General features: G+C 38.3%; 1 protein-coding gene across 1 annotated transcript in view; it reads left to right on the top strand.

Annotated features, from left to right (window-relative positions):
- The window catches only part of RASGRP3 (RAS guanyl releasing protein 3), a 295306-nt gene that overhangs the window by 172683 nt on the left and 95097 nt on the right, over positions 1-27526 (top strand). The window contains exon 2 of the mRNA XM_053711867.1: positions 4918-5087. Within this exon, the coding sequence (XP_053567842.1) occupies positions 5006-5087 (82 nt within the window). The 5' untranslated portion in view covers positions 4918-5005. The remainder of the gene's footprint in view (positions 1-4917; positions 5088-27526) is intronic.

A 27526-nucleotide genomic window follows, 5' to 3' on the forward strand; every position in this document is an offset into this window, starting at 1 on the left:
TTATGTATGCAGAACAATCTCCTCCCATTACTCAATTAACAAATCACAATATTGATAGGAGTCCTGCAGGTGAGTATCGGTAATTTTCTTTAAAGGGGTATGAAACCAAGCACATTAGAACACATCTACTCAATGAATGCTTGTGTATATAATCAAACAACCAATTTAAGTGGGAAGAAAATAGGCTATATAAACCTGAAAGTTACCACTAACAAAGATACACTTTCCATTTATATTTTAGTTGGAAACATACGAAACATACGAAACGCTTATAAACTATGTGCCTTTACTATGTGTCATTGCTGTAAGTGTATCGCTTTGGCACTGTATTTGGAGAAATACATTTTAATTTTTATTAACCTGCATGTTTGAAGCTGTTTACTGCCTGCTGTCTGGGTGTGTTTTCTGTTGGATGCTTATATATATGTATGTGTGTATATATAGCAATAAACAGTATTGAAGCACAATATATTGTGCTCCATAGTGTTTGCATATTTGCACTCCACTTGTAATCTGTTTACTGATGATACAAACATTTGTAATAGAGTTGATGTTTCAGGGAGTATAAGAAGTGATATAAAAAAACTGGAGGACTGGACAAATGACTAAAGTTAAACCACAAAGTGCAAAATTATGCATTTAGGAATGAAAACTATGAAAGTTAATTACAGACTTGATACTTTTCTGGCTGTTACAAAAGAGGAACAGGACTTGGAAATTATTATTTCAGATGATTTGCAATTTGGTAAACAATAAATTATTGCAGCAAGTAAGGCCGGTAGAATCCTAGTAGAGGCATTTGCAGCAGAAATAGTAAGGCTCTTAGGTCACTTTTTATAGATCACTCATCTGGAGTATTGCGTTGTATACAGCTCTGGAGGTTATATCTCTAGAAATATATAAATAAACTGGAATATGGACTACTAATAGTTACATTGTAGCTAGCTTAGGGTTTATTTTTAGTTTACAGGCAAGTTTGTATTTATTTTAACTAGGTAGAATAGTTACTAAATAGTTATTAACTATTTAATAACTACCTAGCTAAAATAAATACAAATTGACCTGTAAAATAAAACCTAACCTAAGTTACACTAACACCTAACACTTAAAGAAACATTCATTCAGCAAGAAGACGTTGACTGAAGAGGATGCTCCATGCCGGATGTCTTGAAGATGGAGCCGCTCCGTGTCGGAAGGATGAAGATAGAAGATGCCATATGGGTGAAGACTTCTGCCCGTCTGGAGGACCACTTCTGCCTGTCTGGAGGACCACTTCTGCTGGCTTCCTTGAGGGCATCTTGCCGCTTGGATGAAGACTTCTCCCGGTAAGTGAATCTTCTGGGGTTAGTGTTAGGATTTTTTAAGGGTGTATTGGGTGGGTTTTATTTTTAGGTTAGGGCTTTGGGCCGCAATAGAGCTAAATGCCCTTTTTAGGGCAATGCCCATCCAAATGCCCTTCTCAGGCCAATGGGGAGCTTAGGTTTTTTTAGTTAGGGTTTTATTTGGTGGGTTGGTTGTGTGGGTGGTGGTTTTTACTGTTGGGGGGTTGTTTTTATTTTTTTTCAGGTAAAAGAGCTGATTTCTTTGGGGCAATGCCCCACAAAAGGCCCTTTTAAGGGCTATTGGTAGTTTAGTTTAGGCTAGGGATTTTTTTATTTTGGGTGGGCTTTTTTTATTTTGATAGGACTATTAGATTAGGTGTAATTAGTTTAAAGATCTTGTAAAAAAAAATTCTGTAATTTAGTGGGTTTTTTTTGTAATTTAGCTAATTTTATTTAATTTAGTTAATTGTATTTAATTTAGGTAATTGATTTAATTGTAGTGTATTGTTAGGTGTTAGTATAACTTAGGTTAAGTTTTATTTTACAGGTCAATTTGTATTTATTTTAGATAAGTAGTTATTAAATAGTTAATAACTATTTAGTAACTATTCTACCTAGTTAAAATAAATAAAAACTTGCCTGCAAAATAAAAATAAACCCTAAGCTAGCTACAATGTAACTATTAGTTATATTGTAGCTAGCTTAGGGTTTATTTTACAGGTAAGTATTTAGTTTTAAATAGGAATTATTTAGGTAATGATAGTAATTTTTACTTAGATTTATTTAAATTATATTTAAGTTAGGGGGTGTTAGGGTTAGGGTTAGACTTAGATTTATGGGTTAATAAATATAATATAGTGGCGGCGACGTTGGGGGCGGCAAATTAGGGGTTATAAATGTAGGTAGGTGGCAGCGATGTTAGGGGCGGCAGATTTGGGGTTAATATTATTTACCTAGTGTTTGTGATGTGGGAGTACGGCGGTTTAGGGGTTAATATGTTTATTATAGTGGCGGCAACGTTGGGGCGGGAGATTAGGGGTTAATAACATTATGTAGGTGTCGGCGATGTTGTGGGCAGCAGATTAGGGGTTAATAAATATAATATAGGTGTCTGCGATGTTGGGGGCAGCAGATTAGGGGTTCATAAGTATAATGTAGGTGTCAGCGATGTTGGGGGCAGCAGATTAGGGGTTCATAAGTATAATATACGTGGCGGCGATGTCCGGAGCGGCAGATTAGGGGTGAATAAGTATAATGTAGGTGTCGGCAATGTCGGGGGCGGCAGATTAGGGGTTAATAAGTGTAAGATTAGGGGTGTTTAGACTCGGGGTTCATGTTAGGGTGTTAGGTGTAGACATAAAGTATAGTTTCCCCATAGGAATCAATGGGGCTGCGTTACTGAGCTTTACGCTGCTTTATTGCAGGTGTTAGACTTTTTCTCAGCCGGCTCTCCCCATTGATGTCTATGGGGAAATCATGCACGAGCACGTACAACCAGCTCACCGCTGACTTAAGCAGCGCTGGTATTGGAGTGCGGTATGGAGCACAATTTTGCTCTACGCTCACTTCCTGCCTAATAATGCCGGGTTTCTGAAAACCTGTAATACCAGCGCTGTAGGTAAGTGAGCAGTGCCAATAACGTGCAAGTTAACACCGCACCCCTCATACTGCAAAACTCGTAATCTGGCCGTTAGTTTTTTGGTTTTTTTTAAATGCAAACATTTAAAAAAATATATTTTTTATTGAATTTTCAAACAAAGTAAACAACAATATTAAAAATATATCACAGTTATCTGTTCATTCAAAAGCAACAGTAAAAGTAATACACATTAAATGTTAATATGTCCACATCAAAGAGAGAGTAATAAATATAAATATAATAAATATATAAACCAACACATCATGGGGCCGATTTATCAATGTCTGGCAGACATGTTCCGCTGTAGCGGATCATGTCCGCCAGACATCGCTGAATGCGACAGCATCTGGTGAACTGCTTGTGCAATGCCACCCCCTGCAGATTCGCGGCCAATCTTCCACTAGCAGGGGTTGTCAATCAACCTGATCGTACATGAGACAGCGGACGTGTTAAGGAACAGCGGTCTTAAGACTGCTGCTTCTTACGGGGCGATTTATCATTTGTCTGCGGACATGATTCCCTGTAGCGATCATGTCAAAAGTAGTTCTAGTGAACTGCTTGTGCAATGCCGCCCCCTGCAGATTCGCGGACAATTGGCCGCTAGCAGGGGGTGTCAATTAACCCGATCATATGCGATCAGGCGGATTGATGTCCGCAGCCTCAGAGGTGGCGGACGAGTTAAAACCGCTGCTTCTTAACTCCTGTTTCCAGTGAGTCTGAAGGCTTGTGCGGAAACAGGGGTATTTGGCCCCATTCGGGCCATGATAAATCGGCCCCCTTGTTTGTATGGTAAGTATGCAACGGTAAAGGAAGAAAAAAAAAGTACTGTGTTTGTAGTTATGTAATAGAATGCAATATATAAAAGTGTAACATTACTCATTGTAGGGTCTGGTCTGTTACAGTTTAAAGAAATTCTTCTTGTCTCTGAGAAGATTCCACTTACATAGTCCAGGGTTCTGAGATATTTAAAAATGTCAACTGATAGAAATATTGAAATTTCTGAATTACAAGAGTGAAGCATTTAATTTCCTCCTTCCAAACACGGGCAATGCATACTCTGACTTGCTATTAGTATGCAAACATATATGATTTTTATAATATACAGATTAATACCATGATGCCAGTTATATTACGATATAGAGAATCCTGGTGATGGTATTTTGTAAAATAGAAATAATGTTTAAAGGGACAGTCTACTCAAAATTATCATGATTCATATATGGCATGACATTTTAAACAACTTTCCAATTTACTTTTATCATCAATTTGCTTTGTCCTCTTGGTATTCTTTGCTGAAAGCTAAACCTGGGTAGGCTCAAACTGATTTCTAAACTGTTAAAAACCGCCACTTACCTCAGTGCATTCTGACAGTTTTTCACAATAAGACATTGCTAGTTCATGTGCCATATAGATAAACATCGTGCTCACTCCCATGGAGTTATTTAAGAGTCAGCACTGATTGGCTAAAATGCAAGTCTGCCAAAAGTCTGCAGAGGCTTAGATACAAGGTAATCACAGAGGTAAAAAGTGTATTAATATAACAGTGTTATGGTTATGCAAAACTGGGGAATTGGTAATAAAGACATTTTCTATCTTTTTAAACAATAAAAATTCTGGAGTAAACATATTTGAATTTTACTGTGCAATATAAACAGTTGTGTTAGATATGTGTGTGTATATATATATATATATATATATATATATATATATATATATATATATAGTGAGAGATAGATAGATAGATAGATAGGTGTCATTTTCATTTTATTATACAACATATTATTTTGCAGGTCTTTTTAGCATCTTTTCTATATTTCACAGCACCCATCAGGTGACTTTCTTTAACAGATTGTTAAAATAACACTTTCATTAGCCTTTTGCAATTTTCCTTTTCTAGCATCAAGGAATATTGCTTTTTCACACATTCTCAAACATATGACTTTTTTTTTTTAACAGTGTTTGTGAGGCTTGAATAAAACACCTTGCATGTGTTAAGAGCAACTATCTGAAATATGGTATTTTGGACAACAACCATGAATCTTTGATGACTGTAACAATGGGATCCACCACACCTAAAAAAGCAGCTACTCTGGATGAACTTTTGTACACATGCATTGAGATGTTTGGTAAGTACTTCATGCATTTTGTAGTTTATAACTCTCATGATTATACTTTTTGTTTGTTACTTGTAAAATATTATAAGGACAGAAAAATATATTTTTAGTAAAAAAACAACATTGGATATGAGTCAAAGCATTAAATTACAGTTACATAGAGTTGGAAATATTCCTCTTGTTAAAAAATAGCCGCTCTCCATACAAAACGGCATCACTTATGAGCATCCAAGAATTAAAAAAAAAAAGCAAGAGGGGAAACAGAGAACATAAAAATAGGCCACTTTTTGGGGCGTGTCCGAGCAGCGTCCATGGCAAGTCGCACATTTTAGAGGCTCCTGGCGCAAGACAAATAACCCATTAATAATCAACTATACTTGGCATCCATATCCCTGAATTTGGAGAAATGTTAAGCAGTTTTCACCCAACTAGATGGCAACACTTTTCTGGTAAAATGCTCACACCAGAGCCCTAAATCGGAGCGACGTAGTTACAACTTGCGTCCTACCTTCCAGCTTTCACCATCCTTCCCCCCCGGTCTGTCGGGTAATGCAGTATTAATCATACAGCTCAACGCATTTATCTATGTGTATAGCTTTCTGCCTTCGCTTAGAATATGGAGGAATTCCATCAACAGCTGCAAGTCTTACTCCAAGAGCTTGAGAGGAAAATATTTAATGGCTATATTTCCCTTCACATGGTGCTAAGAGATACGTATAAAGAGGATATTACCTACGAACCTTCGGCTGTAGAGGAAAAGATTTATCACTCTTATGACACTCTCTCTCATTCGAATGTGAGATCCAACCACGCCTAGGTAATCTACACCAGCACCTTTGAGGTCCCCGGAGAAAAGGAGAAGCATTCACCCTCAACCTGTGCCCCAGCCAAGAGGAATGTGGCCGATCCGTCGGAGCAGAGAGATTGCGCTCCACAGAAACAAGGCGTGGCTTCAATGTCTGACGAGCTGCGAGGGAATTCTGTGGGTTGTGCCTCAGCTCGGGAGATAGCTCCAACGGTGATTATACCCACTGTGATACTGGACAACCTACCCTGCCCCATTCGCTGCCTGCTCCCAACCTGATGACAACAGAGCCGTCGCCACATTATGCTCCTTCACAGCTATCCGGAACATCAGAAAGCTCCTGTTGGGTAAGATTGAATCCCCACTGAGAATTGAAGTGGGTTAAGTCAATTATAGCTTGCCGGTAGCTGGGCGACTCTTTATGTGACACTCTAAAGGGACATGTTAAAAAGACGGTATACACACTCCGTATATAACTCTGTATATAACTTACAAGGCTGATTACCTTGAGCTGTGCATTCTAGCGTGGGACATCACTTTTGAAAACTGTGCGAGTCTCTTGAAACTATTAACTTGTAAGTTCTGCAGCTATACATTTGAACTAGAATGTTTGTTATACTGCATATAATATAGAACTTTTTAATTGTGTTGTTGGGGTATACTATAACAGAGACCAGCTTGTTTTGTGCCTCCCTTGTTAGCGCCCTTGTAGCTTATGTGTCCATCACATGTCCCTTTCATTGTGCGTGTTATGGTGAGTTGTATTGCTTTTACGGGAGATTTCTTGTTGCTGAGACTTTGTTATGTGCTCCACAGGACTGCCTTTGAACTTATATTTCACGCCTTGATATGTTGATTACAATGTAGAGACCCTAGACCACGTCTCATTTCACTTATAATATGAAATCCTACAGGCTGCTTTCCAGTCATATTTTAGTGTTACCTACTGTACAACCCAATCCCCCAATATGTTTGCTATGTTTCACTTGTCCTGTGACTACCTTTACCCATATGGGAATTATCTAGCCTACTCCCTCTATAATTAGTGATATTGGTCTCTACTCAGCCAGTTACACAATTACTATGGTCTTTGTGATGGGCCCTCCAACTACAAGACTTGATCTTATACATTACTGTATAGCAAAGAAGGGTGTATGCAACATGCATGTGTGTTACAGTCAAAGTGATTCTACTCTCACTTCCAACATAGGCACTTACACGAAGGAAGGCTCCCCACTCACTGTACTTATAAAAATCCTCAGACTCATCATACAATGACCTTAATTCATCTTACTATATGTATAGCCATATATTAGAAGCTAGATCGGAAGGCAGGTAATTTACTTCTGTTTTTTTTTATATGCTTCTTGCTTATTATATTTACTCATTAATTATGTCACTGCCCTCTTACAGTAATGTTGGCCAGCCCACCATTTCATTTATTGAAAGTTGCCAAACAGCAACTCATGATCAAGATAAAACACCCTTGAGCTTCTAATATACCCCTACCAACCTTGTTAATGTTATTAACTTTATATTATTTACAACTTACCACCATCATTGTTGCAGAAGGCAATTCTGTTCATTTATGTGCTTATACGTTGTACACTTTATTAGTGTCTAACGGGTCCAACTTCCCTTCCCTGAGCCGGCGAGTTAGTTACTGGCTTGAAAATCCAGCATTAAACTTGTCACTACATTATATGCCAGCTAATATGTATATATTTTACATACCGTAGGGGTATTCATTACTAGCTATTTTCATCTGCTCAGTTGCTATTTTTTTTATTGCTGTTATTTCCTATCTGTTGTTTCCATTTAAGCAACCACAATATATAGCTTAGTTTATGTTTATCTTATAACTTATGATATGTGGCCCAAGAGTGGTCCCTATGTAACTACCAGTAGTCATGGTTTTTGTTAATCAGTTGGCCCAAAAGTGGCCAGTGCAGTAGTTACCACATACACTTATCACACATAAATAAAAAAAAGAGAGATATCATAATAGGTCCAGCTTTGTTACTATTGAAGTGTTGTTTAGAGAGATTTCCACTTAAGCAGTGAAACTAATTTGGATGTACTTCAGTCTGTCAATATGAACAGTCCTATAAAGTCATAATTGATTAATTTCACTATGCCATATGTTAACTTTATGCTCACATTTGCTATTCTTGTGCATTTGTTTAAGTACAATATTATATCCTAATCTGGATAGTCTTATTAATGTTTACTTATATTTGCAGGCTCACTTTATCTCTATGCATCTTGTGCATCGCTTACACTTCCTTTTCTTGTTTGTCATTGGACACTTTCTTGTATTTGTAACTGACAAATATCTCAATAAAAAATTATTTAATAAAAAAAAAAATAGGCCACTTTTGGGTAAGTTGTGCCAGGCAAAAAAAGCAAAATATGTAACCAAGGGTTTCAAAATGCTGCAAATGGCCTAAACTTGGTATTTGATTTGCATAATTTGTAAGTTACAGAGTCTGCAATTTGGCTTCCCAGGGAGAGGGGATAAGCACAATTTTAATTTAATGTAAAAGCTGCTCAGTGCCTTTTTAACCGGTTCCATGTGCATGAGAAGAATGGATCATTATGTAAATCTCTTCCTGTGAGTGCATGACGACCCCTTCTTGTCATGAAGGGAGATCGCTGATCCAATGCTGTAGTTGGTGGTCTCCTGCACTACAGGCCACAGTCATTGATAGTGCAGTGGGTGGCACTTCCAAAGCTACATGGGAGTGCCAATAATATCACCACAACGTGCATGTTAACATTATAGCGGTGCCGGACCAGGAAGTAAAATGCAGTAAAGGGTGCTGGGTGAGGGAGAGGTTGTTTAAACCCCTCAATCTCGCCTCCTTTACTAGCCTTCAAGAACTATCATTTAAACCTTCAAGAACTATCATTTAAAAGAGCATCGCCTGTTTGTCTTTAAAGGCATGTCTTGGAATGGCTCAAGCCCCCAAATATTTTTATAAAAATATAAAAACACGTGGTTTTGTTGGGGAGTGGGACTTTATAGAAAAAACTTTGATATGCGGTGCTTCAGGAATATTCAAAAATAGACTTTATTTATAGCATTTACAGCATGGACACAGGATAAAAACACACTTGCAAGTGTAAGACAAAGGGCTTGACGCATTTTTGTCTTACGCCGTCATCAGAAGCCTAAGTCATGATATCCACCTACACCTATTTAAAGGCATCACAACTTCCTGATAGGTTAACTACATAATCACACATTTAGACTTTAGAAAGATTAACCCTTTAAAAAAAAAAACCTCAAACTTCCTATCTTTGTCCTTCTATATATATCTGTATTAGTCTTTGGTAACAAATTATTGTTCATAACCTAAATAACCCCTTTATCCAAGTTTCCATTTTTATAACATGTTTTAAAACTTAAAATATGCAAGGAATTAATTGGGTAAAAAAAAATCTAGCTAAGATAATAGAGCTTTGAATACATATAAGTTCCTTTATAGATGAACCCATATTAAAGTACAGTAATAATAAAAGCCCTAAAATGCATACTGGCAGACTGTCTGCCAGTACATAAAATAGTGGGTACCAGTGGGGGGAAGAAGTGTTTGGGAAGGATCAGGTAGGGATCAGGGGGTGGGAGGTGTCAGGTGGGAGGTTAATTCCTACACTAGAGCAAATATTAACCTTACAAGCTAAATGATTAACCCTTTCACTGCCTGGAATTTCAGAAGTGTGGTGTGCAGAAGATGCAATTAGTGGTTTTGACTGTTTGCCATACGGCACTCACACAGCTAGAGCGACAATTAGAGAGAAGTCAAAACTATTAGCTCACTAAAAAAAATTGTTTTGAAGTGGGCGGCCGTAGCGTGGGGTATAGAATGGCACAGCGAAATTAAAAAGTAAGTTACAGCGCATCTTTATTAGAAGTGATCAATTAAAGTCAATCTTAAATATCACTTATTCCAGACCTGATTTTAAAACATGTAAAGTTTAACATCACTTTAATGATAAAAAAGTTATATTAACAATCAGAATTTGTCATTTATAATAGAGTTTTCAATTGGTCCCAAGACTATAACAAGCATGTTTCATTAGCAACCGTTTTGTTAAAACTTCTGTATTCACCTATTAATCATTTCCTTAGAAATTACATTTACAAACAGTAACAATTACTTCTGTTATAGAATTCCCCTCTCTTAACTAATGCTATTGGCCTGTAATTATTAATAGCTTTAAAGGGACAGGAAAACCAAAATGTTTCTTTCATTATTCAGATAGAGAATACAATTTTTATTTTTTTTTCCAATTTACTTCTATTATCAAATTTGCTTCATTTTTATGTTTATTATTTGTTGAAGGATGTTTAGATAGGTAGCGTGCACATGCCTGAAGCACTACATGACAGGAAATAGTGCTGCCATCTAGTGCTCTTGCTAATGTATAACATTATATAGTGCTGCGAAATCGTGCACACTACTGAGATTACATCCCTGCTTTTCAACAAAGGATAGCAAGTAAACGAAGAATATTTGACAATAGAAGTACATTGGAAAGTTGTTCAAAATTGTATGCTCTATCGGAATCATGAAAGAAAAAAAATTGGGGTTTTATGTCCCTTTAACCCCTTAATGACCACAGCACTTTTCCATTTTCTGTCCGTTTGGGACCAAGGCTATTTTTACATTTTTGAGGTGTTTGTGTTTAGCTGTAATTTTCCTCTTACTCATTTACTGTACCCACACATATTATATACCGTTTTTCTCGCCATTAAATGGACTTTCTAAAGATACCATTATTTTCATCATATCTTATAATTAACTTTAAAACAATTATACAATATGAGGAAAAAATTGAAAAAACACACTTTTTCTAATTTTTTTTTTTTATAATTTTTATTGAGGTTATACAAATTATACATCAAACTTTAAAAGCCAAAAACAAAACAGAAATGACATAAGCTTCTGACTAACAATGGCCTTTAACACGATTATAGGTTTCACAGTGGAAAACAAAATGGAAAAGATGTGCGTCTTAAACCTCAGTTTTACGTTTTCTGCATTAAATTCCTCGAAAGAAACACAAGAGGCCACTCTTGGATCTACAATCACTCATAAAACCAGGGAGAGGAATATTAATGTCTAAAAAGGACATTTTTGGGCCTATATGTATTAAAAGTAAATGAACATCTGATATCATAAATGTATTGTACAATTGGAGAGATAACTCTATTATTGTTAAACCAAAGTAGTATTTATACTATGGGGGAAGAGGATTTTGTGCACTTTTAATAGATCATTAGTATGTGTATGTTTGTGGCCGATATCTGAACATGGACAAGTTTGCCATCATTGCTGAGAGTAATGATCTATAACCAGTTTCAGACAGTAGTGGTAATGAATTAGAAGAACCTCATATACCAATAGGGTGACCATAGCGTATGCTATTGCTGAATACCAATCTGCGTTATAATAAGATTATACCTCAAAGAAAGACCTATAAAATGGAATGAAATTAAGATAAAGGCTCTTGTCTTATAATATACAGGGAGTACAGAATTATTAGGCAAGTTGTATTTTTGAGGATTAATTTTATTATTGAACAACAACCATGTTCTCAATGAACCCAAAAAACTCATTAATATCAAAGCTGAATAGTTTTGGAAGTAGTTTTTAGTTTGTTTTTAGTTATAGCTATTTTAGGGGGATATCTGTGTGTGCAGGTGACTATTACTGTGCATAATTATTAGGCAACTTAACAAAAAACAAATATATACCCATTTCAATTATTTATTTTTACCAGTGAAACCAATATAACATCTCAACATTCACAAATATACATTTCTGACATTCAAAAACAAAACAAAAACAAATCAGTAACCAATATAGCCACCTTTCTTTGCAAGGACACTCAAAAGCCTGCCATCCATGGATTCTGTCAGTGTTTTGATCTGTTCACCATCAACATTGCGTGCAGCAGCAACCACAGCCTCCCAGACACTGTTCAGAGAGGTGTACTGTTTTCCCTCCTTGTAAATCTCACATTTGATGATGGACCACAGGTTCTCAATGGGGTTCAGATCAGGTGAACAAGGAGGCCATGTCATTAGATTTTCTTCTTTTATACCCTTTCTTGCCAGCCACGCTGAGGAGTACTTGGACGCGTGTGATGGAGCATTGTCCTGCATGAAAATCATGTTTTTCTTGAAGGATGCAGACTTCTTCTTGTACCACTGCTTGAAGAAGGTGTCTTCCAGAAACTGGCAGTAGGACTGGGAGTTGAGCTTGACTCCATCCTCAACCCAAAAAGGCCCCACAAGCTCATCTTTGATGATACCAGCCCAAACCAGTACTCCACCTCCACCTTGCTGGCGTCTGAGTCGGACTGGAGCTCTCTGCCCTTTACAAATCCAGCCACGGGCCCATCCATCTGGCCCATCAAGACTCACTCTCATTTCATCAGTCCATAAAACCTTAGATCAGTCTTGAGATATTTCTTGGCCCAGTCTTGACGTTTCAGCTTGTGTGTCTTGTTCAGTGGTGGTCGTCTTTCAGCCTTTCTTACCTTGGCCATGTCTCTGAGTATTGCACACCTTGTGCTTTTGGGCACTCCAGTGATGTTGCAGCTCTGAAATATGGCCAAACTGGTGGCAAGTGGCATCTTGGCAGCTGCACGCTTGACTTTTCTCAGTTCATGGGCAGTTATTTTGCTCCTTGGTTTTTCCACACGCTTCTTGCGACGCTTCTTGCGACCCTGTTGACTATTTTAAATGAAACGCTTGATTGTTCGATGATCACGCTTCAGAAGCTTTGCAATTTTAAGAGTGCTGCATCCCTCTGCAAGATATCTCACTATATTTGACTTTTCTGAGCCTGTCAAGTCCTTCTTTTGACCCATTTTGCCAAAGGAAAGGAAGTTGCCTAATAATTATGCACACCTGATATAGGGTGTTGATGTCATTAGACCACACCCCTTCTCATTACAGAGATGCACATCACCTAATATGCTTAATTGGTAGTAGGCTTTCGAGCCTATACAGCTTGGAGTAAGACAACATGCATAAAGAGGATGATGTGGTCAAAATACTAATTTGCCTAATAATTCTGCACTCCCTGTATAGACAACATGCTGTCTTGGTCACAGACATTGCGGTTCGCATATTTAGTCCTCCTAGGACTAGGAGACATATTAATTGGGGGGGGGGTGGTGGTTTGGGGGGGAGGTGGACATTGAAGTATGGTAGGTGTGATAAAATAAACTTCACATTATTAAAATATTTGGTAAAAGCAAATATTAATAGAGATGTATAACTCTGCATATAATAGGATCCTGTAGACACTCTGGCCTAGATTTAGAGTTCGGCGGTAGCCGTCAAAACCAGCGTTAGAGGCTCCTAACGCTGGTTTTGGGCGCCCGCTGGTATTTGGAGTCAGTGATTAAAGGGTCTAACGCTCACTTTTCAGCCGCGACTTTTCCATACCGCAGATCCCCCTACGCCATTTGCGTAGCCTATCTTTTCAATGGGATCTTTCTAACGCTGGTATTTAGAGTCGTTTCTGCAGTGAGCGTTAGAGCTCTAACGACAAGATTCCAGCCGCCTGAAAAAAGCAGGAGTTAAGAGCTTTCTGGCTAACGCCGGTTTCTAAAGCTCTTAACTACTGTACCCTAAAGTACACTAACACCCATAAACTACCTATGTACCCCTAAACCGAGGTCCCCCCACATCGCCGCCACTCGATTAAAATTTTTAACCCCTAATCTGCCGACCGCCACCTACGTTATACTTATGTACCCCTAATCTGCTGCCCCTAACCCCGCCGACCCCTATATTATATTTATTAACCACTAACTTGCCCCCCACAACGTCGCCGCAAGCTACTTAAAATAATTAACCCCTAATCTTCCGACCGCAAATCGCCGCCACCTACGTTATCCCTATGTACCCCTAATCTGCTGCCCCTAACATCGCCGACCCCTATGTTATATTTATTAACCCCTAATCTGCCCCCCACAACGTCGCCGACACCTACCTACACTTATTAACCCCTAATCTGCCGAGCGGACCTGAGCGCTACTATAATAAATGTATTAACCCCTAATCCGCCTCACTAACCCTATCATAAATAGTATTAACCCCTAATCTGCCCTCCCTAACATCGCCGACACCTACCTTCAATTATTAACCCCTAATCTGCCGACCGGAGCTCACCGCTATTCTAATAAATGTATTAACCCCTAAAGCTAAGTCTAACCCTAACACTAACACCCCCCTAAGTTAAATATAATTTTTATCTAACGAAATAAATTAACTCTTATTAAATAAATGATTCCTATTTAAAGCTAAATACTTACCTGTAAAATAAATCCTAATATAGCTACAATATAAATTACATTTATATTATAGCTATTTTAGGATTAATATTTATTTTACAGGCAACTTTGTAATTATTTTAACCAGGTACAATAGCTATTAAATAGTTAAGAACTATTTAATAGTTACCTAGTTAAAATAATTACAAATTTACCTGTAAAATAAGTCCTAACCTAAGATATAATTAAACCTAACACTACCCTATCAATAAAATAATTAAATAAACTACCTACAATTACCTACAATTAACCTAACACTACACTATCAATAAATTAATTAAACAACACAATTGCTACAAATAAATACAATTAAATAAACTATCTAAAGTACAAAAAATAAAAAAGAACTAAGTTACAGAAAATAAAAAAATATTTACAAACATAAGAAAAATATTACAACAATTTTAAACTAATTACACCTACTCTAAGCCCCCTAATAAAATAACAAAGACCCCCAAAATAAAAAATTCCCTACCCTATTCTAAAATACAAAAATTACAAGCTCTTTTACCTTACCAGCCCTGAACAGGGCCCTTTGCGGGGCATGCCCCAAGAATTTCAGCTCTTTTGCCTGTAAAAAAAAACATACAATACCCCCCCCCCCAACATTACAACCCACCACCCACATACCCCTAATCTATGGGTTAGACTTAGCTTTAGGGGTTAATACATTTATTAGAATAGCGGTGAGCTCCGGTCGGCAGATTAGGGGTTAATAATTGAAGGTAGGTGTCGGCGATGTTAGGGAGGGCAGATTAGGGGTTAATACTATTTATGATAGGGTTAGTGAGGCGGATTAGGGGTTAATACATTTATTATAGTAGCGCTCAGGTCCGCTCGGCAGATTAGGGGTTAATAAGTGTAGGTAGGTGTCGGCGACGTTGTGGGGGGCAGATTAGGGGTTAATAAATATAACATAGGGGTCGGCGATGTTAGGGCAGCAGATTAGGGGTACATAGGGATAACGTAGGTGGCGGCGGTTTACGGAGCGGCAGATTAGGGGTTAAAAGTGTAATGCAGGGGTCAGCGATAGCGGGGGCGGCAGATTAGGGGTTAATAAGTGTAAGGTTAGGGGTGTTTAGACTCGGGGTACATGTTAGAGTGTTAGGTGCAGACGTAGGAAGTGTTTCCCCATAGGAAACAATGGGGCTGCGTTAGGAGCTGAACGCTGCTTTTTTGCAGGTGTTAGGTTTTTTTTCAGCTCAAACAGCCCCATTGTTTCCTATGGGAGAATCGTGCACGAGCACGTTTTTGAGGCCGGCCGCGTCCGTAAGCAACTCTGGTATCGAGAGTTGCATTTGCGGTAAATATGCTCTACGCTCCTTTTTTGGAGCCTAACGCAGCATTTGTTTGAACTCTCGATACCAGAGTTAAATTTATGGTGCGGCCAGAAAAAAACCCGCGGAGCGTTAACAGCCCTTTTACCGCCGAACTCTAAATCTAGGCCTTAATATGGGCTGGAGTGAACTGTATAACAAGGGTATGTACCGAAATAAGGTAGAGGAGACTACCCATAGTAGAGGGATATCGCTAGCACTTAGCGGGACAAGGCAAGTATGATTAAATAAGTAGGGGACCTCAGTAGCTGTCAGCTTATCAAGCATGGAATGTGTGAATGTGTGAATCATATGCATTTGCTTTGGTTGCATAGCAGTTAAACATATAATATTGGCAACATGTAGCTAGAACTAAAATTGAAGTATGGTAGGTGTGATAAAATAAACTTCACATTATTAAAATATTTGGTAAAAGCAAATATTAATAGAGATGTATAACTCTGCATATAATAGGATCCTGTAGACACTTAATATGGGCTGGAGTGAACTGTATAACAAGGGTATGTACCGAAATAAGGTAGAGGAGACTACCCATAGTAGAGGGATATCGCTAGCACTTAGCGGGACAAGGCAAGTATGATTAAATAAGTAGGGGACCTCAGTAGCTGTCAGCTTATCAAGCATGGAATGTGTGAATGTGTGAATCATATGCATTTGCTTTGGTTGCATAGCAGTTAAACATATAATATTGGCAACATGTAGCTAGAACTAAAATTCTTCTATAGAGCCACTCACTTGTAAAAAATAGGCACCCACTGCTCCGGCCGCTAGCAGTAGTGTGTCCTAATTATAAGCAGCACCATAGCTCCAAAAGTGTAACTACTACAGTAGGGATCTCTTCAAAATTGGGAAGTACATATACGGGCGAAGGTCCAGCCTTACCCAAGCAAACATGGGAGTGTAGTAAAGATATCACTATGTAAAAATGCTATTTATCTCACGGAGTGTATGACTAAAATGCAAGGAGCCTGTGAGTGTAAATCAATAAACATGTATGAGCATGGATGTGTTAGTGTTTAGGTCTTAATGTTGCCAACATGTTAACACAAACACAGTGATACTTGAAAGCAAACAGCATCTGAATTTTTTAAAGAGAGTACTACAAACAATTAGTGCTTAGAACTGAGAAGGGTGCGCTGAAAGACATACAGTATAAAAATTTACTCTCATTGTCTACATAAGAAATAACCCATGGTAAATGAGTAGAGAACACTGAAAACGTACAGTTAGTATAACATCAAGAGTAGGTATCAGCAGGGAAGTATTTAATCAAAAATGCTGTGATGTGAAATGTCCCTCGTTCCACATGTTATGTGAGCAGTAAAATAAGTCTGAGAACTCGGAGCTTGGAACAGGTGTCTAAGCATATAAGCTTTGTATAGCCATAGGATAGAGCTGGATACTTCAAATTGTTACGAGTCCATATACAGAGTCCCAGGCCTGCAAGTGTTTCTTCCATTATGGGTACCGAATCTATGTCCAGACTAGCCAATCCCTTTTCTGAGACTAAAAAGAGCTCGCCTCGCCCGATGTAGAAGCTTCAACAATGGCCAGCAGTCATCACCGGGAACCGAGTCTCGAAGAACTCTGCACTTTTGTGACACACTTGTTCAAGGATCCCTTAGCCATAAATCGATATCGCAACCTGTTTCATGTACCAAAGAGAGGTGTCGACAGGTTAGTTGGTAGACGGCAGCCACGCTGGAGCCTCTCATCCAACGCCATCTTTTAGTGCGGTGGTAAGTATCTATCAGCGATACCTCATCTGAGCCCCTACAAAGCGCATCTGGTTGTGGATCCTACAACGAAGAGGTGGAGTCCAGTTCTCTACTAGCATCTCGCCCTGCAATCCCCTTTTGGTCGTAAGGCAGTAAGAGATATCTTGGTGTGGGGAGTAAAGATGGCGACTGCCGTGGGCCAATTGTAGCTGCTGCGCACTTATCCTCGCAGGTAGTTAGAGCAACGAGGCAGTAGTAAGGACAGTAAGAGGTCTAAAAGCCTCAGCCACAGTCTCCAAAAGGGCTTCATTATGTCGGTCTAACAAATATTTTAGCTGCGCTAGAAGGAGCGCGGCCATGATTTCAAATACTTGGTATCTCCATGGAAGGTAGAGAGCCGGGATTGAAAAAATTAAGATGTTAGGTACTGCAAAGTTCCTCCAACTGTAATAAAAAAATAGCTTTCAATATGATTCTCCACGATAAAGTCATAAGCGGGTAGTATAGATGGTATAATCTTTTAGATTTATGGTAAATGATAAGAGCTCCTAAGATATGCGTCTTGCTCCGGTGGAAGTTGGCTCCGTCCCCCCACTTTTTCTAATTTTGACCCCCAAAATCTGTTACACATCTACAATCACTAAAAACAACCAGGCTAAATAGTTTCTACATTTTGTCCTAAGTTTAGAAATACCCAATGTTTACATGTTCTTTGCTTTTTTTGCAAGTTATAGGGCAATAAATACAAGAAGCACTTTGTTATTTCCAAACCACTTTTTTTCAAAATTAGTGCTAGTTACATTGGGACATTGATATATTTCAGGAATCCCTGAATATCCCTTGACATGTATATATTTTTTTTAGAAGACATCTTAAAGTATTGATCTAGGCCAATTTTGGTATATTTCATGCCACCATTTCACCGCCAAATGCGATCAAATAAAAAAAATCGTTCACCTTTTTACCATTTTTTTCAAAACTTTAGGTTTCTCACTGAAATTATTTACAAACAACTGGTGCAATTATGGCATAAATGGGTGTAAATGCTTCTCTGGGACACCCTTTGTTCAGAAATAGCAGACATATATGGCTTTGGCATTGCTTTTTGGTAATTAGAAGGCAGATAAATGCCACTGCGCACCACAGGTGTATTATGCCCAGCAGTGAAGGGGTTAATTAGGGAGCATGTAGGGAGCTTGTAGGGTTAATTTTATCTTTAGTGTAGTGTAGTAGACAACCCCAAGTATTGATCTAGGCCCATTTTGGTATATTTCATGCCATTATTTCACCGCCAAATGCGATCAAATTAAAAATAACGTTACTTTTTCACAATTTTAGGTTTTTCACTGAAATTATTTACAAACAGCTTGTGCAATTATGGCACAAATGGTTGTAAATGCTTCTCTGGGATCCCCTTTGTTCAGAAATAGCAGACATATATGGCTTTGGCATTGCTTTTTGGTAATTAGAAGGCCGCTAAATGCTGCTGCGCACCACACTTGTATTATGCCTAGCAGTTAAGGGGTTAATTAGGTAGCTTGTAGGGAGCTTGAAGGGTTACTTTTAGCTCTAGTGTAGAGATCAGCCTCCCACCTGAAACATCCCACCCCATGATCCCTCCCAAACACCTCTATTCCCTCCCCCACCCCACAATTGTCCCCTCCATCTTCTGTACTGGCAGAAAGTCCATACCCTCCCCCCTCCCAGATCCCTTTTTAGTTATTCATTTCCCCCCTCGTCTGCCACCCGCCACCCACCACCCTCTCCAACCACCCTCTTTCACCACTTCAAACTTACAAATGCTGCTTAGATTGCGGCTGTGCGCGGGTGCACGCGGCCGCCTGCGCACACGTGCATGCGCATACACACACGCACGCTCTCCCGCGCACACACCCGACATCCTCCGGAAGTTTCCCAGCGATGAGCCACCCACCCGCCTCCCTGCAGCTGCTCCCACCCACCAACGATCGGCACCATCGCTGGCCGTTGCAGAGAGGGCCACAGAGTGGCCCTCTCTGCATCAGCGTGCCAAAAAAGGTATTGCAGTGATGCCTCAATATCGAGGCATCACTGCAATACCTTGAAAGCGGCTGGAAGCGATCAGGATCGCTTCCACCGCTTGAAACCGCTAAGGACGTACAGGGTACGTCCTTGGTCGTTAACTGACCTTTTTTGTAGGACGTACCCTGTACGTCCTTAGTCGTTAAGGGGTTAAGTGTATAATTTGCATGAACTTGTCATGTCCCTTTAAGAACCAAGCAAAACCCTGTATTGTGCATATGCTTGATACTAGAGCCCACACATGATGTCACTCCCTAACAAATACCCCCTTACTTATTAACCCTGAAACCACCAACACCAGCTACCCAACACAAAAAGCCCAACACTACTTAACTACCTAACAGCTAACCCCCAAGACCCCTAACCTAATAACCCCTAAGTTACACAAAATAACAAACACTAAAATTGCATTGCCCTCAGAAGGGCATTTGCTAGGGCAGTGCGCTAAAGTGAACAGCTCTTTTGCCCAATAACAAAAAAAGCCCTACACTTTATTTTTTTTTTAAAAAAACTATCCTAAAAAAAAGGTCAAACAGCTCTTTCGCCCAATAAAAAAATAAAAGACCCTATTCTAGAAAAAAATCTAATCTAAAAAATATCCCTAACCTATAAAAATCCCTATCCTAAAAAAAAAAGATTGCCATTAGAAGGCAATTGCCGTAAGAAGGGCTAAAAAAAAAAAAAATCAAGTATTAAAAAAAAAAAAAACACTCCAAAAAATCCTAACTCTAAATCCCAAAGTTTCTACTCACCCAATTTGACTCTGGCGGCGCTCCTCTTCCTCCTTAATGGCGGTGGTCCTCCAGGGCGGCCCTCTTCGTCTTCATGCCGATTTTCCTCTTCTTCCCTCTTCCATCTTCTTCCATTTGATGCTTCTTATCTTCTTATACTCTTGCAGACGTCCTCTTCATGCGGTCACCGACGCACACTGAAGATTGAAGGAAAGGTTCATCCTTATATAGGGGGGCCCTTGCATTTCTATTGGCTGATTTTTTTTTAATTCTTAGTCCACTTAACCAGTAGAAAAGCTTTCATTCTATTGGTTGATTTAAAGTCAGCCAGTGAGCGCACTGTCTGTGCTGTGTAGAAACACTTCAAATACGGCCCCCCCACACAAGCCTGCTGAAAATGCTGAAAGTGGAGATGTCAGCGGACATTTACAGAAGCCGCAATCCCTATTATTTCCTATGGGAGACACATCTCCACTCGTCGGCACGTTGTGGGTCCGCCCCTTTTTTACAATACATAGATATGTCAATGCTTTGAATGGTGGGGCCTAAGGGTAACAGTCATGTCCATTAAGGGACAATTTCATTTTTACCTTGCGTGTCATTAAGAGGCTTTTATCCCAGAAATAGTGCAGGTCTTATCAACACTGGCAAGGCACACTATTACTGGTTGCCCCCCTAGTAAAATATTTAAAAAAATTAATAATTAATTGTAAATAACTGTTATAGATGTACTAAAAATTTCTACAAAATCCACAGAATATAGATGTATATTTTACAATAACTATAATAATTAATATTGTTTTCAATATTTTATATTTAATATTTACATAACGTGCCTTAAGATAAGTAATTCCTTGTGTGTGCTAACCTGACACCACGTTACACCTAAAGCATGAAACCCAAATGTTCTTCGCATAGAAAAAAAAGTATTTTTATTTTTAAATATATATTTCCATATATATCTGAGAATTGTTAATGTAAAATATATATCTGTATAAATATATACAGGTATAGATATATACAAATATATATAGAACATTGGAATGTGAAATATTTACAGTAAATACACAGTAAAACACATTATTAAATATTGTTATAGAATTATTATTTATCTATCTATCTATCTATATATATATATATATATATATATATATATATATATATATATATATATATATAGTATAGCCCTTTGCAGTCAAATACTTGGCTGTATACCATATACATTTGAACCCTTATAAATATTAAATGTATTTATATTGTGTTTGTTGCAACTTTTATTTTATCCCTAACCCTTTACGTGAGGTCTTCAGTCACGCAAAACCAACGCACGTTAAAATCAATTGCGCTCAAGCTAACGTGTTTACTTTCAACTTGTATTACACGCACAAATTACAAGTGACGTTAGCACGCCACTTGTAATCTAGCCCTTATGTCTCTTGTGACTGGCTCGCAAGATGTTTGTTCACCTAGCTCCCAGTGCTACATTGCTGCTCTCTCTTTGCAGGGTTTAAATACATGATTATACTGTATATGCAATAATAATGCAAAAGTAGAATATTCTAACACATTAAACCTGTTGTTTTTGCTTTTTCTGTCCCTTTAATACATTTATTCTGTTGTATCCAGCACTTATGAAATACAGTCTTATTTTCCAAGTACTGCATGGCTGAGGTACAAGCTCATATGTATGATGCATATGATAAAATCCAATTACAATGTAACAGCAAGATAAAGCTTTACAAGTTTAATTAGGTCTTGTAATTCGCACCCAGAACGTTACTTCTAAACTATGCAATGTGTGAAATGTTACAAGTTATAAAATTACCCTTTACTTTTTAATTTATCCAGTGCAACATTATTTTTATGTACTTTTCCCCCCCTTCTTTTAAAGAGACATTGAACTAAAAACATAATTTATACAAATTGTATAATTTTAAACTCAAAATTGTATTCTTCATAAAATGTCTAATTAAACAAATAACATAAAGCACTGGCTTTGTTATTTTGCCTGTTTTCCCTTTAACTTAAAGGGACATTAAACATAAATTGGGAGCTGCATGTAAATGTTCCTTCATAACTGAGAAGAATTTTGAAATGAAAACTGCAGCTTTAGTTTCTCAAATGAGCATATTGTTTTATGCTTTTTCTTTTCACTGATTTCCTTGTCCCCCAGAACAAAAGAGTCCTTGCTAACCAATCACAAACTAATACACATATACAGCATGAACTCTTTGCACATGTGCAGTTAAGGAAAGTTACTGAGGTAGCCTGCCCTCTTCCCTTAAAGGGACTTGAAAACCAACATTTTTCTTTCATGATTCAGAGAGAGAATACAATTTTAAACAACTTTCCAGTTTACTTCTATTATCAAATTTGCTTCATTCTCTTGGTATCATTTGTTGAAGAAGCAGCAATGCACTACTGGTTTCTAACTTAACACATGGGTAAGCCAATGACAATTGGTATATATATATATATATGCAGCCACCAATCAGCAGCTAGAACCTAGGTTATTTGCTGCTCCTGAGCTTACCTAGATAAACCTAACAAGAGAAGGAAGCAAATTAAATAATAGAAGTAAATTGTAAAGTTGTTTAAAATGGTATGCTTTGTCTAAATCATGAATGTTTAAAGGGACACTGACCCCAAATTTTTATTTCATGAGGTAGAGCATGAAATGTTAAGCAACTTTCTAATTTACTCCTATTATCTATTTTTCTTTGTTCTCTTGTTATCTTTATTTAAAAAGCAGGAATGTGATGCATAGGAGCCGGCCCATTTTTGGTTGAGAACCTGGGTTATGCTTGCTTATTGGTGGTTAAATGTAAGCCTCCAATAAGTAAGCACTATCCATGGTACTGAACCTAAAATGGACTGGCTGCTAAGATTTACATTCCTGCTATTAAAATAAAAATAGCAAGAGAACGAAGAAAAATTGATTATAGGAGTAAATTAGAAAGTTGCTTAACATTTCATGCTCTACCTCATGAAATAAAAATTTGGGGTCAGTGTCCCTTTAATTATAACTTTACTGCCCCTTTAAGGTGCTTTAGCATTGATTTCAGCTTAGTTAGGGCTAGTTTCCATTGAGATGGTAAAATTATGAAACTTTTGGTAAAAACATTTATCTCCATATGGAGAATATTTATGTTACCACCAGTTTCCAAACTGTAACACCTCAATGGAAACTAGGCCTTAGCAATATATTGAACAGGTGTTTTAAGAAACAGACATATACTCCTTTCTAACCTCCATCTAATAGCTAAATATAAAATACATATTTATATACACAATAATATTCACACCAAAACTAACTAATATACCCACTGTTATTGCAAATAATGCTTTTCCTATCAGGTTGTTGATAAAGAACTGCTAATCCACCATAAAATGGCAAATGACTAAAGATAAGGTGAGGGGTTAAACTGGCTCAAAGAATATTATCCTAGACCTAGATTTGGAGTTTGGCGTTAGCCGTGAAAACCAGCGTTAGAGGCTCCTAACGCTGGTTTTAGGCTACCGCCGGTATTTGGAGTCACTCAAAATAGGGTCTAACGCTCACTTTTCAGCCGTGACTTTTCCGTACCGCAGATCCCCTTACGTCAATTGCATATCCTATCTTTTCAATGGGATTTTTATAACTCCGGTATTTAGAGTCGTTTCTGAAGTGAGCGTTAGACATCTAACGACAAAACTCCAGCCGCAGGAAAAAAGTCAGTAGTTAAGAGCTTTCTGGGCTAACGCCGGTTTCTAAAGCTCTTAACTACTGTACTCTAAAGTACGCTAACACCCATAAACTACCTATGTACCCCTAAACCGAGGTCCCCCCACATCGCCGACACTCGAATACATTTTTTTAACCCCTAATCTGCCGACCGCCACCTACGTTATCCTTATGTACCCCTAATCTGCTCCCCCTAACACCGCCGACCCCTGTATTATATTTATTAACCCCTAATCTGCCCCCCTCAACGTCGCCTCCATCTGCCTACACTTATTAACCCCTAATCTGCCGACCGCAAAGCGCCGCCACCTACGTTATCCTTATGTACCCCTAATCTGCTGCCCCTAACACCGCCGACCCCTATATTATATTTATTAACCCTAATCTGCCCCCCACAACGTCGCCTCCACCTGCCTACACTTATTAACCCCTAATCTGCCGAGCGGACCTGAGCGCTACTATAATAAAGTTATTAACCCCTAATCCGCATCACTAACCCTATAATAAATAGTATTAACCCCTAATCTGCCCTCCCTAACATCGCCGACACCTAACTTCAATTATTAACCCCTAATCTGCCGACTGGAGCTCACCGCTACTCTAATAAATGTATTAACCCCTAAAGCTAAGTCTAACCCTAACATTAACACCCCCCTAAATTAAATATAATTTACATCTAACGAAATTAATTAACTCTTATTAAATAAATTATTCCTATTTAAAGATAAATACTTACCTGTAAAATAAATCCTAATATAGCTACAATATAAATTATAATTATATTATAGCTATTTTAGGATTAATATTTATTTTACAGGTAACTTTGTATTTATTTTAACCAGGTACAATAGCTATTAAATAGTTAAGAACTATTTAATAGCTAAAATAGTTAAAATAATTACAAAATTACCTGTAAAATAAATACTAACCTAAGTTACAATTAAACCTAACACTACACTATCAATAAATTAATTAAATAAACTACCTACAATTACCTACAATTAACCTAACACTACACTATCAATACATTAATTAAATACAATTCCTACAAATAAATACAATTAAATAAACTAGCTAAAGTACAAAAAATAAAAAAGAACTAAGTTACAAAAAATAAAAAAATATTTACAAACATAAGAAAAAAATTACAACAATTTTAAACTAATTACACCTACTCTAAGCCCCCTAATAAAACAACAAAGCCCCCCAAAATAAAAAATGCCCTACCCTATTCTAAAGTACTAAAGTTAAAAGCTCTTTTACCTTACCAGCCCTGAACAGGGCCCTTTGCGGGGCATGCCCCAAGAAGTTCAGCTCTTTTGCCTGTAAAAAAAAACATACAATACCCCCCCCCCCAACATTACAACCCACCACCCACATACCCCTAATCTAACCCAAACCCCCCTTAAATAAACCTAACACTAAGCCCCTGAAGATCATCCTACCTTGTCTTCACCTCACCAGGTATCACCGATCCGTCCTGGCTCCAAAATCTTCATCCAACCCAAGCGGGGGTTGGCGATCCATCATCCGGTGGCTGAAGAGGTCCAGAAGAGGCTCCAAAGTCTTCATCCTATCCGGGAAGAAGAGGCGATCCGGACCGGCAACCATCTTGATCCAAGCGGCATCTTCTATCTTCATCCGATGACGACCGGCTCCATCCTGAAGACCTCCACCGCGGACCCATCTTCTTCCGGGGACGTCCAACTGAAGAATGACGGTTCCTTTAAGGGACGTCATCCAAGATGGCATCCCTCGAATTCCGATTGGCTGATAGGATTCTATCAGCCAATCGGAATTAAGGTAGGAATATTCTGATTGGCTGATGGAATCAGCCAATCAGAATCAAGTTCAATCCGATTGGCTGATCCAATCAGCCAATCAGATTGAGCTCGCATTCTATTGGCTGATCGGAACAGCCAATAGAATGCAAGCTCAATCTGATTGGCTGATTGGATCAGCCAATCGGATTGAACTTGATTCTGATTGGCTGATTCCATCAGCCAATCAGAATATTCCTACCTTAATTCCGATTGGCTGATAGAATCCTATCAGCCAATCGGAATTCGAGGGACGCCATCTTGGATGACGTCCCTTAAAGGAACCGTCATTCTTCAGTTGGACGTCGCCAGAAGAAGATGGGTCCGCGGTGGAGGTCTTCAGGATGGAGCCGGTCGTCATCGGATGAAGATAGAAGATGCCGCTTGGATCAAGATGGTTGCCGGTCCGGATCACCTCTTCTTCCCGGATAGGATGAAGACTTTGGAGCCTCTTCTGGACCTCTTCAGCCACCGGATGATGGATCGCCAACCCCCGCTTGGGTTGGATGAAGATTTTGGAGCCAGGACGGATCGGTGATACCTGGTGAGGTGAAGACAAGGTAGGATGATCTTCAGGGGCTTAGTGTTAGGTTTATTTAAGGGGGGTTTGGGTTAGATTAGGGGTATGTGGGTGGTGGGTTATAATGTTGGGGGGGGTATTGTATGTTTTTTTTTACAGGCAAAAGAGCTGAACTTCTTGGGGCATGCCCCGCAAAGGGCCCTGTTCAGGGCTGGTAAGGTAAAAGAGCTTTTAACTTTAGTAATTTAGAATAGGGTAGGGCATTTTTTATTTTGGGGGGCTTTGTTGTTTTATTAGTAGGTGTAATTAGTTTAAAATTGTTGTAATATTTTTCTTATGTTTGTAGATATTTTTTTATTTTTTGTAACTTAGTTCTTTTTTATTTTTTGTACTTTAGTTAGTTTATTTCATTGTAGTTATTTGTAGATATTGTATTTAATTAATGTATTGATAGTGTAGTGTTAGGTTTAATTGTAGGTAATTGTAGGTATTTTATTTAATTAATTTAATGATAGTATAGTGTTAGGTTTAATTGTAACTTAGGTTAGGATTTATTTTACAGGTTATTTTGTAATTATTTTAACTAGGTAACTATTAAATAGTTCTTAACTATTTAATAGCTATTGTACCTGGTTAAAATAATTACAAAGTTGCCTGTAAAATAAATATTAATCCTAAAATAGCTACAATGTAATTATAATTTATATTGTAGCTATATTAGGGTTTATTTTACAGGTAAGTATTTAGCTTTAAATAGGAATAATTTATTTAATAAGAGTTAATTAATTTCGTTAGATTAAAATTATATTTAATTTAGGGGGGTGTTAGTGTTAGGGTTAGACTTAGCTTTAGGGGTTAATCCATTTATTAGAATAGCGGTGAGCTCCGGTCGGCAGATTAGGGGTTAATAATTGAAGTGAGGTGTCGGCGATGTTAGGGAGGGCAGATTAGGGGTTAATACTATTTATTATAGGGTTAGTGAGGCGGATTAGGGGTTAATAACTTTATTATAATAGCGGTGCGGTCCGCTCGGCAGATTAGGGGTTAATAAGTGTAGGCAGGTGGAGGCGACGTTGAGGGGGGCAGATTAGGGGTTAATAAATATAATATAGGGGTCGGCGGTGTTAGGGGCAGCAGATTAGGGGTACATAGGGATAATGTAAGTAGCGGCGGTTTACGGAGCGGCAGATTAGGGGTTAAAAATAAAATGCAGGTGTCAGCGATAGCGGGGGCGGCAGATTAGGGGTTAATAAGTGTAAGGTTAGGGGTGTTTGGACTCGGGGTACATGTTAGAGTGTTAGGTGCAGACGTAGGAAGTGTTTCCGCATAGCAAACAATGGGGCTGCGTTAGGAGCTGAACGCGGCTTTTTTGCAGGT

Source organism: Bombina bombina, chromosome 4 (assembly GCF_027579735.1).
Source record: "Bombina bombina isolate aBomBom1 chromosome 4, aBomBom1.pri, whole genome shotgun sequence".
Lineage (NCBI taxonomy): Eukaryota > Metazoa > Chordata > Amphibia > Anura > Bombinatoridae > Bombina > Bombina bombina.